The sequence below is a fragment of the Anas platyrhynchos genome, chromosome Z (genome assembly GCF_047663525.1).
Source record: "Anas platyrhynchos isolate ZD024472 breed Pekin duck chromosome Z, IASCAAS_PekinDuck_T2T, whole genome shotgun sequence".
Taxonomy (NCBI): domain Eukaryota; kingdom Metazoa; phylum Chordata; class Aves; order Anseriformes; family Anatidae; genus Anas; species Anas platyrhynchos.
Window position 1 is genome coordinate 43,804,275 of NC_092621.1, and position 18,121 is coordinate 43,822,395.

Sequence of the window (18,121 nt, forward strand, 5' to 3'; positions counted from 1 at the left end):
TAGGCCATGCAGAATGGGCAGTTTTTTAGCTTAACATCAGAGAGAGAAGAAATTCAGCCCTGCAGAGTGTAGCTCTCATCTTTCTTCTCCAAGGCAGCCTACCATTTCTCATCTGGCTCCAGCTTCTGTCTTCTTAAGATAAGAAACAGTCTAAAAATGATATCTAGTGAAGATGTTGGGCTGCACATTTGAAGGCAGAGAAAACCTCTGCAGTTTTCTTAAAAGGTCAAGCTGACTGTGCGTCTGCTGTTGGCAATAGCTAATGGCTACTGACAACCCATGATTTTCACTTCCACCAAAGATATTTTGTGCGAAATTTTCGTATTTTGGATGTGAAATCAACAGTAGATTTGACAAAAAACAGAATCTACAATGGGTGTAATTATCATACTCATTCTGCCTTTGACAAATAATGAAGTGACCCCATTTAATCTCCATGAAACCACACTTCAAGGTACTTTAAGAAATTATCTTTTGATTTGAGCTTAGCTCAAATTCAGAAAAGCATTGCTCAAGTTTCTTGTCAGCACATATGATGGGCTCATCTTGCATTCTGGAAAATGGTTTTGCATTACTGGAATATCAGTCAGAGGCTGCTGCAAGGAGTGAGCTGCAATGCTAGCCTGTAATTGTAATGTGACTTAGTGCATTTGAAAGATGAAATGCAGCTTCACAGAAAGTGTAGTCTGGCATAAAAGCAAATATGGAAACAGTTTGTGTACCAGTTTGCTCATATTCACTAAAAGGTCCCAGCAAAGAGGCTCTTTGAGAGGATGTGAGCTCAGCTTGCCTCTGATACACAAAAATTTCCATCTGTTGAGTTCTGTTTGGCTTAACTAGAGAAGAAATACACAGTAAAAGGAAATAGGATTTTTGAATCTGAACAATTGTTTCCAAAGACTATTGCATGAGCCGATTATCTTCTACTAAATGAGAGAGGACACCAAGGGACACAGCACAAAGTTCCCAGAGTTGAATTTTTCTTAGACTATTACATACTTACTGAGGAATCACCTCATTTTCCAAATTTTCCTCAGCTACGTCAGAGAGCTGAATATACTTGGAGCCTATTTCATGCCACAAGGAAGACTAGTTTTTACCAGTTATCTTAATTGAGTGAATAGATTTATAGAACAATTGTCTACTTTTCACCTGCAACACTTTGCAGTTTATACTGACTGAAAAAACAGTTCACCACACAAAAATGTGTCTTAGAGTAGTAAGAAATGATTTGATGAATAGAATTAATTTCTATTCATTATACCATTCTAACATCCAGAAATGTGTAATGGAGGGTTTTCCTTGCCATCACTACTTGTGGAAGCAAAAAATGAAAAAGGAGCCCCCTCTGTGTGGCAGAGAACAACAAGGCTGAAAAGGACTTAAGAGATGTGTGTCTACTAAACTACAGAGGCAAGAGATTTTGCCCATTTGCTGTAAGAGAAGGGATTTGACCCTCCTACAAATTCTGTATTAGGACTACATACATGTATAAAAGGACTGTATTTTCCCAAGAAAATGTGTATTTGCCTGTTTGCTTTTTGGTGCCATTAGCTTGACATTCAGAAATTTGAGAGATCTAAGGATGATCTCTAGAAAAAAAAACAACAACAACAAAAAAAAAACAACTGCATGCAGTTTTAAATGAGTTTGCACTAATTCTACCGCACACAACTCCCATGCACCTGAAAAATGTGTTGTGACTTCACTTAAGTATCTTTGGTGCCATCTGAGGGTCCCTTTCCCACAGTTTCCTAGGTTCTGCACTTCATTAGAGGAATCTTCACCAAAAACTCTTAATCCTGGCAGCTTTCCTAGTAGAATCAATCTCAGTGATCAGTAATGACAAAAACAGCCTTGGTATTAGTATTTCACTTGATAAATTGCAGAGATCTAGGCTTCACTTACATTTGTCAACAGTGACTTTCCAGTGAAGTGCAAGGCATTTGAAAAATCACCTCTAATGTTTCAGGCTTGGGGGGGGGGGGGAAGTACTTTTTCAAACTATGAGAACATTTCCCTCATGCACCATTAAGCCAACTGGGGAGAAGGGAAAGCAGGACAGGGGTGGGAGTATGCTTGAGCCTCTAAAGATACGGTTGAATAGCCACATGCCAAATTATTTAAGCTTTATTCCTGTGAACCATACCATGTAATGATAAAGTGTTCCTGTTATGATACAGTGCACCGCAAACCAGTAAGAGAGTCAAAATTTCCTTTCTATAAACCTGACCTTTCTTGGCTGCTGTGTCTGGGACTGCCCTCATTCATTAGTTGTGTGTATTAGTTGTTGTGTTGCGTCCTCCTCATCTTCTTTTACATCCCCCGTGATGTTTCTATATGATTTGCTGGTGTCTCTATGTCCCCCATCTCTCCTGCAAACGCAGATGCCATCTGTGTGCTGGGGTTACTTGGATCTATCTTGCCTCTGCACTGTTCTCTTCTGTCCAACTTAAAGCTCAGTTTGGGACAACATTTTGCAGAAGAGTGGCTGGTGATTTGGAGTAAATACAGCTGTTTGTCTATGCCAAGATCACCTGTGCTTCCCCCTTCTTTAGGGAGACAAACCTATCAATTCTGCTGGTAGGGCAAACACAGGTGTCGTCTGAGGATGCCGTTCCAGGACAGGCATGTCAAGAGGGTGAATCATTCCATCTGTTGCTAGCATCATCTATTAATTGTTAAAATTAGAATATGTGAATGCCAAACCAAAAGCACAGGTTAATGTGGATGGAAAATGGTCTGACATGTGGCATGCGTGATCTCTGCTGGCTCTTCAGTGGGCAGTTTAGGCAACATGTTGTCACTGCTAAATGGTGACTCTGGTTTTCTTTGAACATTGGCTGTGTACTGGAAGATGTAATGGAGAATTTAAATAGCAGTGTTAGATCACAAGGTTTCAAATGGTATCTGCACTGACCTTGCCATTAGTTCAGAAGCCCCTATAGCTCACAGAAGTGGAACATGCTGCTAAGCGTTTTTTTGTTATTATTATTTACTTACAAGGTTTTAACACCATAGTGCTTTCTTTGAAAGTATAGAGTACACAGTGAAAACAAAAACAAAACAAAAGCAACAATAACAACAACAACAACAAAAACAACAAAAACTGTCATTAAATTACTGATCAAAATAAACCTCTTTCTGGAATGTGACCAGTCTGAAGTATGGATGGGGCCTCAGGAGCCACAGGAATATTATCCTGTACTGGAGGACCACATGGGCAGTGACCCCAGATGTCACACTAGTATGAGATATGTCTTTCCCACTATTCTGAGCACCTACTCTGCACCTTCTATGACTGTATACATGTCCTCTTGATTTTGGCTCCCAGCCATTTTGTCTTTCAGAACTGACACAGTTTCCAAGTTTAGGATGAGCCCATCTTCTCTCTGTCTTTTGCCTTGTTATAATGCCACCTCAAAGAGAAGGCAGGTGTTTCCCCATGTTTGTGGGAAAAGGTATTATTGCTCTGTGATCTGAGAAAGTCTTAAGGTAAAAAGTTATTATGTGTATTTCATAACTTATTTAGGGATATTTCTTGATAACAGACTATGCTGGACCCTGACATATTTAGTCTAGGTGATCTACCGGTGCAAAAAATTTACTTCACATTCCAACTCCTAATGGCCTACCACTGTGTTCTTTTTTTTTTTCCTTTCTTTTCCCCCCCCTACTTCTCCATCTCAACCCAGACATATAAAATTCCTGAGGTAAGATCAACAAGGTACATTAATAGAGCAAATGACTATTAAGATAGTCTGGACAAAAAGACTGGAGATAAAAAAAAAAAAAAGGATTAAAAAAAAAAAGAATGGTCTGAGGGGGGAAAAAAAGTTCTGAATTAAGACAAATCTTTGTTTCTAATTCTAGGTCCTTCTTCAGTTATCAGCAATGATGATGATTCAGCCAGCCCTCTCCATCACATCTCAAATGGCAGTAACACTCCATCTTCTTCTGAGGGGGGTCCTGACGCAGTCATCATTGGGATGACAAAGATTCCCGTCATTGAAAATCCTCAGTACTTTGGCATTACCAACAGTCAGCTCAAGCCAGACACCTGTAAGTACAAACAAATATATGTATTCCAGCCATTCATTATTCATGTGCAAGTGCTGGGGCTCCTTAACAGAGAAAACAGAAAAAAAAAAAAAAGTCTAAATTCCTGGGAGTGGAAGGGTGGGGTTAAAATATATGCAGTTTGTTAAAAATACATGGGATGAACTGCTTTACATCTGTCAAAGCCAAATTCAGCCCTTTTAATGAGTTAATTAAGACATCAGTGTTATGCTCAAAGCCCAGTCCATATTCCATCAAAGTCACTGGTAGCCTTTCCATTGATTTCAGTGGTCTTTAGCCAGTCTTGTGCACTGAATGCTTTTCTGGGACAAAACAAATGCTGGGTCAAAAAGAAAGTCAGTATTGTTACATACTCACTGCTCTCAATTTGGTAATGAATATAACCTAATTTTGAAATGTGAGCATTTGTAAAGGTATAAGAATAATAAGGACTAAAAATTCCATTATTTTAGTTTAATTGTATAATTCAATCTCTGTAACTGGAAAAATGTTGAAAAACAGAGCAGGAGGTTGCTCAGTGGACAACAGATGTCACTTACACATTATTTCATATTCAGTTAGAAGCAGATAAAATGTGAATAGGTACATAGTGTTAAAAATAATTAACTCTTTATAGTTAAAAAAGAATATCCCTAACTGCAGCTACTATTCTTCAGTTGTAGAATTAGATACGTGAAATGTTGATTTTTGAACCAGCAATTAGCGTTGTAGCAGATAACTGGAAAAAAAATACCTAAGTGGTATTGTGATTATTAACAACGGCAGTACTGCTTTTTTTTTTTTTTTTTTTTTTTTCATCAGTACATTTAGGTATTTAAGTATATCAGCCTTCTTTGTGTGTCTGTGTGTGTGTGTATATGAATATACATACATTTCTGGAGTGTCCATGGATGTGTTTCTCTGGGAAGTCAGTCCAGAGATTTCCAGTGCAGCTGTTGAGCATTGGATGTGCAACTAAGGGATGATACAACCTATTTCTATCCTAACCAGAATGATACGGCTTCAAAAAACAAGTTGTTTTTTGGGGGCTTACTGCCTAGATCAGAAAACTTTGCCTCCAACTTTGAAAAGTTTAAATTGCATGATAGGAATCTTGCTTGACTTGTGAATGAGTGCTTGCATGCATATACATATGCATGATCTCTAAGGTTGTAAAGACTGATGCTGGACTACTTAATTCTGAATATTGATGCTCATCTACATCTCAATTATTACTCTAAGCACAGTCCACAAAAAATGATCCTGCCATGAAAGATGAGGGATATTTCTTCTTTTTCTGCTTTTATTATATATCCCTGATGTTCCTTTACTATGGTTTTTTTTTGTGTTTTTTTTTTTTTTTGGGGGGGGGGGCACTATTTTATGATTAGAAGTGCCCAATTATCTCTTCCACCAGACCATATTTGTATAATTTGGCCTAGCATATGTGGTGGGATGCATTAAATAATCACTGATTTGCTGATACTTGATCAGCACAAGGAAAATGTTATACAGATGCATTGTGATTAGAACATTAATTCCTGTGAAAAATAGAAGCCACTAGGGAATCAGAAATGGGCAACATGCCCACTAGAGCTCTTTAATGTTATATAAAAGGCCATGCTTTTAAATATGAGGCTACTGTACCTCCGTTCCCAGCTGCATTAGACAATGTTATAATTGTTTAAATAAACATCAGTGACTACAGAGTATTTCACTTTCAACATTAATGTTGAAACAACATACATGCTGTTCTGAGCAAAAAAATAACACAAACTGTACCAAAACACAAAATCCTCTCACATTTAGTAAGATGCACATTAAGTACAATCGCATTAAATCACAGCTGAGTAGTGCTAAGTAGGTCCTGATCCTAAAAATACATAAGTCTGTGTTTGGTTTTGTGTGCTGCAATGAAACCCACACGGTGTCAGGGAAATTAATCACAGTACATGAAGTTCAGCTTGTGCATAAATGTTTGCAGGATGAGGCTCAAGGCTTTGCTTTGGTGCTCCAGGGAGACATATGGGACTGATGCTTTGCATTTTGCCACATCGCCATGGTGGTCCCAGTCTTTGTGTTTTATTGTTGTAGCAAAGAAAATAAGGTAAACTGTGGCAGTATATAAACCAAGACATATATCTCCTAACACACTGAGCATCTGTCCAATAAAGAAGATAATACAAATTGTCTGGGATAAAAATGGTCTTCCCATGAATGATTTCACATACTCTGTCCTTCTGCCTCTCTCACTCACTTGTTACTACAGAGCTGTACTTAAACTGCCAGCTTCCTCCTGATGTGCATATCTGGTATTTATAAAGCTCTAAGTTAAGTACCTCTCATACCTTTTTCCTGTTTACGATAATGCCAGCACCAGATATCATCTGGTTTCATCTTCAGCAAGATAATTAACATTTATGGTTATTTCCTAGTTGGTCTAAGTTCCATTGTCTGCTAACATTAAACACAGCAACCACTGACAGTCATGCTGGAAATGATTCTGAAGTATTTAGTGTACGTATGTTATTGTGTGGAAAAAGGTGAGACTTTGAGCTGGATGAAGGTGTATGCAGATTGAATTGCAGTTTTCACAAATTAAAGGAGTACATCTGCTCTGAGTAGCAAGTAGAGTTTCCTTATCAACATAACAGGTATTTTGACTTCTCAACAGATGATAATTTCCAAGTACATTGGGAAGTATTCAAAGTGCATGTGTTTAGAAGAAAATAAAACAATGTTTTGTGACCAATTTCATTTGAAATTCCACCACTGGATCAGTAAATTGCTACTTTAGCTACTGAGTAACTAAATCCTAAAAAGTAATGGCTTCTAAGGAATCAAAGTCTCAGGCTAAAAGTTGTAGCACATCCCTGCTCCTGAGACACAATCTTCAAGGTGGGAAATGCAAACTGATAAAGACCAAAGTCCCAGTGACTTCAGGGGCTGTTTTTCAGTCATCACTCAGAAGGACTGAATTTCTGTCCCATATTTCAGCCCAAGTGCTCATATGCACCTGTAATTGGCAAAGCAGTAGAAGATTACCCTTCATCTTGCAACTGGTACTGTTTGATACTTCCAGTTCCAACTGCCCACCATCTTGACTATTCATGTGCCTTGCTAGCAACCTCACTGATGCTGCTTTGGCACTTCTCTATCTGCCAACCTGTCCCAACACTCCTGACTCTTCTCTGCTGTGGAGCATTGTTTGCTTCTTGCTCATATACCACTCCAATATTGTGACTATTTCTACCTTGGAAGTTTACAGTCTGTGGTGCACTGACATGTTTCAGACACATACCAGATTTCTTGGTTCCTCTCTATGTGAAATCAATTGGTAATTTCTGTTGGTGGTACGTAGCTAACAGTGACAACTGTAATTTATTTTTTTTTTTCATGAGAGAGTTTACCACCTGGAGATGGTGAAACACTCTTTGCACTTGATTCATTATAAACCACATTGTGTTATATTAGCATCAACCTGTAAACCTTTTACCTAGGAATTACCAACAGTATTAAATTGCTGCTGTTAAAAATCAGGCCATAACTTTGTAGCGAAGTAACACTCTCAGGTGCAGAGACCTTTCATGGATGGCAAACCTTGAAAAGATTTTTCTCCTCTGAAATCAAATGGTTGATCTAGTATCTTGCAGGCATGGTAGCTAACCATTGCTAAAAGGCTGGCTTCACTAATCCTATGAGATGTCACAGCACCTTATCTATTTGATCTTTTCATTAAAAAAATCAAAAAAATAGTCTTCTACATTCCTACATGGAAGTTGTAGTTGCTACAGTTATCAACGGAGCTTGATGGACCTGTTGAAACAGGGTGGAAGGAAAAAAGCAATTAAGCCCACATACAGCTCTGGCCGTTCTTCATTCATCACTTAACTTCCTGCATAGGTCTTAGGATATATCAACCAATTGCTGTTACATTTCAGTGATTAATGTTGGAAATGCAGCCAGTAAATGACATTGTTGTGCTGGGTAGTAATGTGAAAAGCAAAACCTGAGAAGAAGGCATGCGAAAGACTTACTTTCAGGCATTTTCGTTTTCATTTCAGGGATTCTTACACCATTTAGCTAGTGGTGATCTCGTTTTCTTCTGACTTACCTTATTCTGCTGACTTACCTTATTCTGTGACTATAGTTTTCTTTTTAAGGAATATAAACCAGACTATTGTTGTCTTTGTTAGGCAGCAAAGCTGCAGAAATTCAGTGGAAGAGCCCAAGTTGAGACTCTCAGGGCAGACCTTAGATATGAAGCTCATTGCAAATGGTTTTTGCATTTGGGGAGTAAAATTGTTCTCTGAATATCGTCCCAATAGGAACCACCCTGCACCCCCACCCCAAGAAGTAATCATGGCTGTTGGGTGCAACTGAAAAGAAGGTGGAACTTTCATGAAGAGGTTTGTAAGCTCCAGATTTCAGGCCCGTGAGGGTGAATAAATACCAACTGCACTAGTGTCAGTTTGCCCTTCACAGCATATCCATGCTTTCATTTGATTTTGTACCTTAAGATATTGATGGTAGAAAATAGCATACTGGGCAGGCTTGTTAGTTAGTGTGTGATGTAATGGCAAGATGTTTTCAGTGACTGGCCATACCCTTGGCCTCTGTGTTTCAGATGATGTGATGTGGATTGTGGCTTGCAAGTGGGAAATTGGTATGTATTCATGGGTAGTCTTAATATTTGGTCTATATTTCTGCAGTACAGGGTGTTCCTTCAAGAACCAGAGTGTGAATGTGCACTTTAGATATATACATTGGGTAAAAAAAAATGTAGTGCAATCTTCAGATTTACTTCTGTTATTTTATAAAAATGAAAGGTTGTCCTGACATGCTTTAATATTTGTGCTTCACCTGCACTTGTATTAGCACACAAATAGCATCCCTATTCTTACAATAATGTGTTGAGGAAATAGGTGGTTATGTAGACTCCATTGAAAAGTAATAATAATTATTGTACTTAGCTTGACTGCTTTCAGTATTTTACCATCTGTGAGTGTCTTAGTTCAGGTTCTAGTGGATATACATAGAAAAATGCATTTGAATCATTTGAGCTAGTGGACAAGATGCTGTCTACATGCCCACTGTGAAAAATTACTGTATTTCTTCTGTTGGCTTCTGTTAAGGAAAGTCAGCAGCTGTTTATAAGTTGATCAAAATAATTTTTGTAACTTTATTTTAATATATTTTGCTGATCTGAAATATATATATTCCCCTCTCCTATCCCACTCTGAGCACTGAACTTACCAACTTACTACTTACTTTCAGGCATTTTCGTTTTCATTTCAGGGGTTCTTACACCATTTAGCTAGTGGTGATCTCGTTTTCTTCTGACTTACCTTATTCTGTGACTATAGTTTTCTTTTTAAGGAATATAAACCAGACTATGGTTGCCTTTGTTAGGCAGCAAGGTTGCAGAAATGCTCTGCTTTTGTCCACCACCTTCTGGAATGACTTTTATAGGAGAAAAGAAATACGAGTGTTAATTCTTGTCATTTTATCATGACTCCCATAGAATTGGACATTAAAGCCACATTTTTGAGTCTGGTGATGATCTCAGATTTCATTTTAAAGGGGAAAAATTGTGAAGAAGATCTTGAGAATGTAAGCCAGAACCCAAAAGTCTGAGAAAACAGAAAGAGATCTGGATTTGTGTTCCTTCTGTTTATTTTGTTTATGGCACTGTGATTCTTTTCAAGCTTCTTTCACAATGCAGTAGCACTGAGCATGGCGGTAGCACTGAGCAGGGCTGCAGCATATTGGGGTGCAGAGCTGGCCACCTCTGCCAGCCAGGGGTGCAGCCCTGGCTCAGCCTCCATGCAGAGCAGAGGGCAGCCAGGGCAGACTCCTGGACCCTCAGACATGCATTACTTCTCCCAGGAGGCTGGTGGAAGGGTGCAGCTGCTTGTAGCTCAGACCAGTTGTTTCTGTGGCTTTGATCACTCAGGCCTCAACAGGCCTTTGATCTGATGCCGGGCTGACAACCTTCTCCCTAGTCCTTGGATAACTAGCAAGGGACCATTTGATAAGAAAAAAAAAGAACTGGTTGTCTACATTACCAGGGCAAGTTTAACAGAAAGAGGGTTTGTGGTCACTTGGGGTGTATTTCTCAGGCATCCTTGCCCCAGGAGCTCCACAGGAGAGCCTGTCCCCAGCACATGTGCTTCTGCTATGGCAGCATCTCCTTCTTCTCTCTCAGGGCATGGGCTTTCACTGTGGAGTGCGGACATGAGAATCTGGCAACATGAAAACAGTAGGCAAAAAGGAAATTCACCAGGAGAGAGCCTGTGTGCTTCAGGGATCTGCCAAATGTTTGACCCACAGCAGAAGATGTGTTCATTGCTCTGTAGGGCCCATCCTACACAGTGTCATTTAAAAATCCAAAATGGCTCAATGAGCCAACTGCAAGCATTGGACAATCTCTACTTGAATTTATCTCCCATATAACAAATGTGGCATGTTCCAGGTTGTATCTGTCAGGTTACACTCTCCTAGAATTTTCAGGAATAGGTGTAATTTTTGACATGCGTTACACGTTAAAAATATAGACTATGTACCAATACACAGAATAAGGGTCTCCCACGAGAAAGACTCTGTCAGCATTTTCATCTCTTTTGAAAGGCTTTTACATCTCAGTGACAACAAAAGAAAATCTGCTGTTGTGGTTTCTTAGACAGCTAAACTGTAAGCCTGGGGATTTTCCATCAACTCCCAAAGTTTTCAGAGCTGAAAATTTATAACCAGCTCATTTTCCTATAAAGGACAGCCTAACCTCAGCAGCCAGAGCACAGAGGAGCAAAAACAATCAATCTTTGTGAAATCCATACCGAGTGGAAGCACCTCGCTACCCAAGCTGAACTTGCCAGACTTGACATTCATTGGCAGTTGTTCAGAAGTGGGGAGAATTAACAGGGCACTCACTTCACCAAAATTAGAATTTTTAGATGCTGAAAGCCAAAGAACTTTAAATGCTGCAAAATAAGGATGAATGAGTTTGAGATTATGAGGAATGATATACATGTCAAATGTACTGCTTGTCCTGTTCCCATTGTGTGCCTTACTCTAAAAATATTTTATGGGCTAGATAGAGCAATAAGGACATATGAAGATGTATTTTGTTGGCTTGACTAAATATTTTTGTATTTTGTATTGCATTTTTCAATCCATGATTGCAGTCACCACTTAAATTACGTGTCTTTGCAATTGTTCATCAAGACATGCATATGTCAAAGATGTCAACCACATACATAGGTGGTATATTTCCTTAGCTGTGTTTGACCTTTATTAGCTTGGCAATTGAATTGTCCCCCAGACACGTCATATTGAGTCTCACATAATTTTCCCAATAGTCTGGTCTCATACTTCCTCTGCCTAATAAATAAAATGTAACAGGGAATAAATAAATTTGTAAGAAATTAGATTTTTTTTAACACCTGCTGCTCATTCTGAGTCTCAGTAGACATGGTTTCTTTTTTCAACCAGATGGAAAAATTTCTCCCAAAGGCTGAACCTTTCGACTTGAGCAGTGGAGAAGTTTACCTCTTTAAAGATTCAGAGTTGGAAGTAAAGGGTCTATTTCCACATTTATTGTGGAGGTGAACCTATAGAATCATATTGTCCCCAAAAGTTACTTGCATTCTGGTAATGATCCATCCATGAACTCCTTTTATACCTGGTAAAAAAGGCAAGCAGTTACATGATCAGCAAAATGCTTGCATTTCATTACACAAAATGGTGTTCTATGACCTGAATTATTTGGTAAACTCTGACTTGCACTGGGAGTCCTACTGCTGGAAATGCAAGTACAAGTACAACTTCGACTCTGGTCTGTAATTTATGTTATCAACTAGAAATACAGCACATGAAACATAGCTCCAGCTAAACAGCAGATATTTTGGAAGGAGATATGAGCAACTAAGACCCAAAGAATGCATTTCAGTTATAAAGACGGAGTATGAGAGGAGACAAAGTGAGACATGCACTCTTAGTAAAGTGCCTGGTGTCAACATTCAGGAAGAGTGTGTTTTTGTCCAGAGAGTTGTTGTGTAAATTTGTCAGGTTAACTTCAGTTTAGCATGCTGTTCTCCAGCAGAGCACTGAAATTCACTTTCAGCATCAAGCCCCACCATAGCCTTAATGTTAAATGCACACTTAAGGACATTATGAAAGATAAAGTGAAATTAAACACATACATAAGCATTCTCTGCAATTAGGGTAGTAGTCAAGATGAAAAAAAAAGCAACAACAAAAAAACACACAGCACTTTTTTAGTAGGTAGCATTGCTACCTTCAGTTTGTCATTTGACAATACAACAGCATTAGAAATACATACACTATTTTGGCACCAAAATATGTAGCTTAATCAGTAATACATAGATGACAAATAGCACCATTTATATTGTAATGATTTAATTATGCCTTTCAGACTCCATGCTGCATAGTAAGTTCTAGGTATGTTCTTTTTATATGCAGAAACCTGCATATGTGTGTAAATGCATAATGAGAGGGAAAAAAATAGAAACAGAAAAAGAAAAAGAAAAAGAAAAAGAAAAAGAAAAAGAAAGAAAAAGAAAGAAAAAGAAACATTACAGAGCTTAAAATGGGTAGTACTTATAATTAAGCTTAACGGGAAAAAAGTAATCCATTGTGAAAACCTCTTTATCATGAGCCTAAGCATGGGAGCAGGATTAGGCCTTTGATTTATTCCTTGTGTCAGTGAGAGCTTTGGCTAAATAAGAAATACAGATAACAGGGAAGCAAGATAGTACAAATAAGAATAAAATCAGAATAAATAAAATAAAATAAGAAATAAAAATATATAAATATGTATAAATATTAGCTCTGATAAATACTGAAGTAAGAGAAAATCAGAACTAAATCAAATAACTTTGTAGCCAAAACAATATCATAAATCCTACTTTTATTTTCTAGAGGTCATCACCAAGTAGTTGCATCATTATTGAAAATCACGAGTGTGTAAAATGTAGTTAGCCCAGAGCTAACTATTCACTCAAAGATTATTTTCTCATACCCACCAGGACTGCAGAAGGGCCTGCTGGCTCCTCTGAATATGTGCTTACCCTCTATTTTACATGTTTCTGTGTATGCATGAGGGTGTACTGGCTTGCATAGCAGGCTCTGTGCCCAGTAAGAGCTTCACCTGCTCTGTCCCTCTCTTTACTACATCATGGTTGACAGATTCAGTACTAGAGGTGTTTTCCCCACAGTGGTGGATCTTCCCATTAGTAGTGGATCCATGCAGCTGGGACATGGAAAGCTGTACTCCTGCCCCATTCCCCTTTACAAGAAGGAGGGCTCACTAGCTGCTATGGGGTTGCTGACCTCCCAGACTATCTTAGTCTGATGTCTGTGCGGCTTCATTGACATTCTGTCTTGAGAAAACTCTCCCAACAAAAGTAACATCAAAGTTTGTATGAGTGAATATGTTCAGCTTGTTTTTGACAGGGAGTTGCTGGGGAGCATCTCATTGTCTCACGGTTAGCTCCACTTGTGTTATGGCATAGTGTAGGTCAGCAACAAAGGAAATGTAGCAGCCTTTTAAAATGTCAGAGATAAAAACACTTTGTTAATACTCTGAAATATTCTGTAAAATATTCTTCAAATCAGTCTTCCAGCATTAATATTTTAATTAAACCTTTCAATAGGCTTCTCATTTTTCACAACAGCATTTGGGGAAAAATTATAAGACTTTTTTTTTCCTTTTTTTTAAATTATTTGTTTTTTTCACCAAGATTTGTTAATATACCTGCTTTATCTTGGACATATAATCTATATGGTAGAATACATGAGCTCACCATTTTCTGACATTTAAAAAATATGATTACACAGGTAGGCAAGTCTAGGAACATGCTTCTGTCATTAATTAGCACAAATAAAAACCCAATGGCTAAAACGTATCTTTATGGTCATCTTCAGAACCCTCCCTTTCCCCTTTCCCTTAAGCCAGCTTTATTTGGGTTTGTTGGACAGAAGCAATAGGGCCTCTCAGTACCAGCTTCTCTCTGTCAAAGATGTAGAAGGGTCCTCTGCTTACTGGGGCTGTAACTGAGGGGTGAAGGCAACTCTTGGGCACAGCAGTCCCTACGCTGTGAGGGTTGGTATGAATTTCTCAGCAGCTGACCAGGTAGTTGAGCAGGCCATTCCACAGAGGACAGGTTTATCGCTCTTTGAAGGCCAGTATATCACATGTATGCAAGAAGCATACAGATCTGATATAGGGTGAACACTTGCTATGTCTTATCTTTAGCCCATCAATGCCCACAATAATTAATCACTATTATTTGCACGTTGCTGAGGAATCACCATGATTGAAGTATAAGACCCCTGCAAGAGAAAAAGTGTCAAGTGACTGAAGTCAAGACCCTGCAATGAGGTCTGAAATAGTTAAAGTTCTATTGATGAAAAGTTGTGCAATACCTTTAGCTAACAACTTGTGCATTAGCTTTTGAGGGCAATTAAACAGAAACATTTTAATTAAAAACATATTGCATGGGAGTATTGTTTGCATTTAGAAAAAATACATGGTATGTGCATACCAATTATTGACTGTTTCTCTAAATTTCAGTGTATCTCTGTAAAGCCAATCTTATCTCTAGGGATTTAATTTTATTTTTTAATTTATGCATTATGGAAATCCAAGTTCCATTCTCAGATGTCAGCTTGGCACATGAAATGAGAATCTCAAAGGTATTCAAGTGCTAAAGTATTCAAGTCAACGATTTACTGGTTTTCTGAAAAGCCCTTGAACAGATTGGAAACCTAAAGTCTAGTCAGTAGGAATCAGATTCTTAATCAGCTTAGTACTTTGGACAATTCCAGTAAATGACTGACTCTTCTTTCTACACCTTAATACCTTTGAAATTTGTTTGTTGGAGACTCTGTTTAAGTCAGTGATAGTATAGGTCACAGGGTGCGGGAAAAGGCTTTCAGTCTCCAAGAGAATCCCTTGAGCAGCATTCAGTTGTATCCAACGATTAGAGCCAGAGTTAAGGTGATGGAAAGCTCTCTTCATGAAGGCACTTCCTCCTCCTCTTCCTTCCCCCTACCTTGGTTTGTTTCCCACAGCACTGTAGAGAAAGAATGGAAAATTGGACACTCTATCGTGTAGTTATTTGTGCTCAGGACTGGATAGTTAGAAGCTAAATCTAAATTCAAATAACCTCCAATTTGTATCATTTTGAGGAAAATACAGATCTGACATAATTTTGAACTGCCATTACAAATATCTTTTTTGAGCCATGGTTCCAGTTAGTATATTTCTGTGATGACACTATTCTCACACAGCTTCTCATATTTCTGAATGTTGTTTATGATCTGTTTAGATTTGGTTTAATAGGCTGTCTTTCAAGGATGTTTTCTCATTTATTTATTTATTTATTTATTTATTTGCCCACAGCTTGAAGGCCTGTGGCTGCCTTAACCAAAACAAAACAAAAAACAAACAAACAAACAAACAAAAAAACTGAAAACAATACCCATCGAGGGGAACATGTCCCACACAAAGTAGGGAGGAACTGAAAAAGGGTGAAACAAATGGAAAAGAAACAAAAGAACATCAGTCTCAGCCTTTGGCAAAGAAATAACAATACACGACTGATTTGCTCTGACTGCCTTTGCAGGAGGACATGATTTGTCTTGTCCCTGTTTTATTCTCATCAGAAGAAAAGCAACTGCTTTGCTGTATTTGCAGTCTCCACTCAAGAGGCTGTTGAGACTGGAATAGCAATAGGATTGCCTCCAGACAGAAATGCATTGACCAACACCATGTGGGAAAACTTGAAAACCTCCTTCTTGGGTGGTAAAATGCAAGGCAAAAGCTTATGGACTCAGTCTTTCATCCTCTGATTTAAAAATGGAAGTACCCGGTTAGACAGGGCTGCTCCCTCCAGGACTGTCAGTTTTGTAATGTGCTTGTGGTGCTTGGGTCTTTGAACCTCACATGTGTCACCAGAAGTGCAGAAAGGTGTTTTATCTTTAGCTGGGAGCCAAATAAGCTGTGCTATCATGATGGCTATGTTGATGGCAAATTCTCACCTTATTTTGCCTACTGTATCTGCACAGTTTGGGAATGGACATATTGCTACAGTGGATCTCAGTAGTAACGTTCTGGAGCCCATACGTGGCTGGTTCTGCATAGATTAGAAACCCTTCATCAAATAGGTGTCCAATAATCCTTAAGCAGTGTGTTTCTTCCAGATCTTCCAATACCAGGAGTTTGTCTTAAGCTTTGCAATACAAAGATTGATTTCATCTTTAAATGCTAGCTCTGAGTAAACCAGTAGATATTCCCTGTGTGGTTCCCTGTAGTGGTATAGCAGTGGTAGGCAGCTTCACAGACATCATCAACACACCAGCATCTCAACATACTGTCTTCCTGTGGCCAATTGGACTGGGTGAGCAGAGAAGAGGGATCAGAAGCAGTTAAAAGGTGCAGGTTGCTTGCTGACATCCTTGCTGTTGCAGCGTGACAGGTGCTGATGGCAGTGGCCAGTGCTGGCCTCTGACTCCCTCAGTGGCCAAAAACTCATGCAATTTGCCAGAAATAGCAGTGGTGCCTGGAGAAGTGACTGCTGCCAGGTGCCCACCCCTCTGCAGCTGAGAAGTAGGTTCACCATCTTTCAGTGCCTCCAGCCCATGTATAAGCTGCCTTCAACTTCAGGCTGCCTCAATTCTCCAGCCACCACAGGATTCATGAGCTGGACCTCTTCAGCTGCCACTGGCAGCCCCAGCAGGCATCAGCAGTGATGCTGAAATGCTCTTTGCTGAACTCAGACATGTCTGCAGAATCCTTTCAGTCTTGTGCTTCACCCTGGGACGAGACATTTGGTACACTTTTTCAGCAAGACATGGCCTCAGACAGTAAATCACAGTACTCACCCTGGAGATGTGCTATGGGAGCACAGACTGAAGCCTCAAATTCATGTGTGCCTGCTTGAAGAATGTATTTTCTTTTTCTCTTAACTTTTGCTTCTGGAGTCCTCTCCAGAAGCTTTTTTCCAGGCTTTGCTTTCTTTGCAGGTATAGTGAACCCTTCTGAAAGTTAATTTGAATTCTGCTATTTCCAAGAATCCTTACCTTGCTGCAAGGTGGCTCTTTCCCAACTCACGAAGTCTGTTCCACTACATATTCTTATTTTGCATGTTTCCTCACTGGAATTGTCCGAGATTTGGTTTTGCAGTTTTATTACAATGTTGTATTGCATTTTAAAGCTACATTTTATTTGCCTTTTGAAGGGAGCATTTTACAGAACTCTGAAATGATACCTTGCTGAATCACAGAATCACAGAATTTCTAGGTTGGAAGAGACCTCAAGATCATCGAGTCCAACCTCTGACATGAAGTATGTCTTTCAGAAATGAGAAAGAAGAAAAAAGTTTCAGCTTTTTTTTTTTTTCTTTTCTTTTTTTTTTCAGTGATAGCTTTTCTCGAGAGGCCCAATCAAGAATTGATTTTCCATTGAAATCAATGGAAGTCTTTCCAGCCCATTGATTACTGTGAAACAGGACTGTTGTGAACAGCAACATTAAACAACCTGTAGTGTGTCAATGAAAAAAAAAATAATTATATATTATTATATGTAGGAGAGCCTGTACATTTCTGTAAGATAAATTTTCAGGTAAATTTTCCTGACTGCAAGATAGAATGGTTTCAAGACAGAACAAAGCATACAGGTGTTCACTGCTCTTGCAGAAGACAGCTTTGGTGTCTTGACTTTGCAGCTTTTTATTTGTTGATGGAATATACACAAAGAAATATTTTCAACATTTCTATGGTAAAGGCACAGAAAAGCTTCAGGTGTTTTTCTTAATAATGGAGAGGAAGAGTACAGAGAAAACTTTGACTTTTATTTGTTTTGGTCTGGTCTAGGGATGGACTCTGCCTGAGCATGCAATATTTATTTTTCATCATATATAAAAGGCTCTGCCCACCCACAGTGAATTCTTGGCCTCATCAGACCAGTCATTCCATCCAAATGTCCATAAAATTTTTCAAGAAACATTTTGTTATGATCTATCTGACCTTTGTTTATGGG

The 18,121-nt window shown here is 38.8% G+C and overlaps 1 protein-coding gene across 5 annotated transcripts in view; it reads left to right on the top strand.

Moving 5' to 3' along the window:
• Window positions 1–18,121, top strand: part of NTRK2 (neurotrophic receptor tyrosine kinase 2) — a 201,554-nt gene that overhangs the window by 113,688 nt on the left and 69,745 nt on the right. For all 5 annotated transcript variants that reach the window (XM_038170542.2, XM_038170543.2, XM_038170545.2 and 2 more), the window contains one exon: window positions 3,874–4,062. In XM_038170542.2, the coding sequence (XP_038026470.1) occupies window positions 3,874–4,062 (189 nt within the window). The remainder of the gene's footprint in view (window positions 1–3,873; window positions 4,063–18,121) is intronic.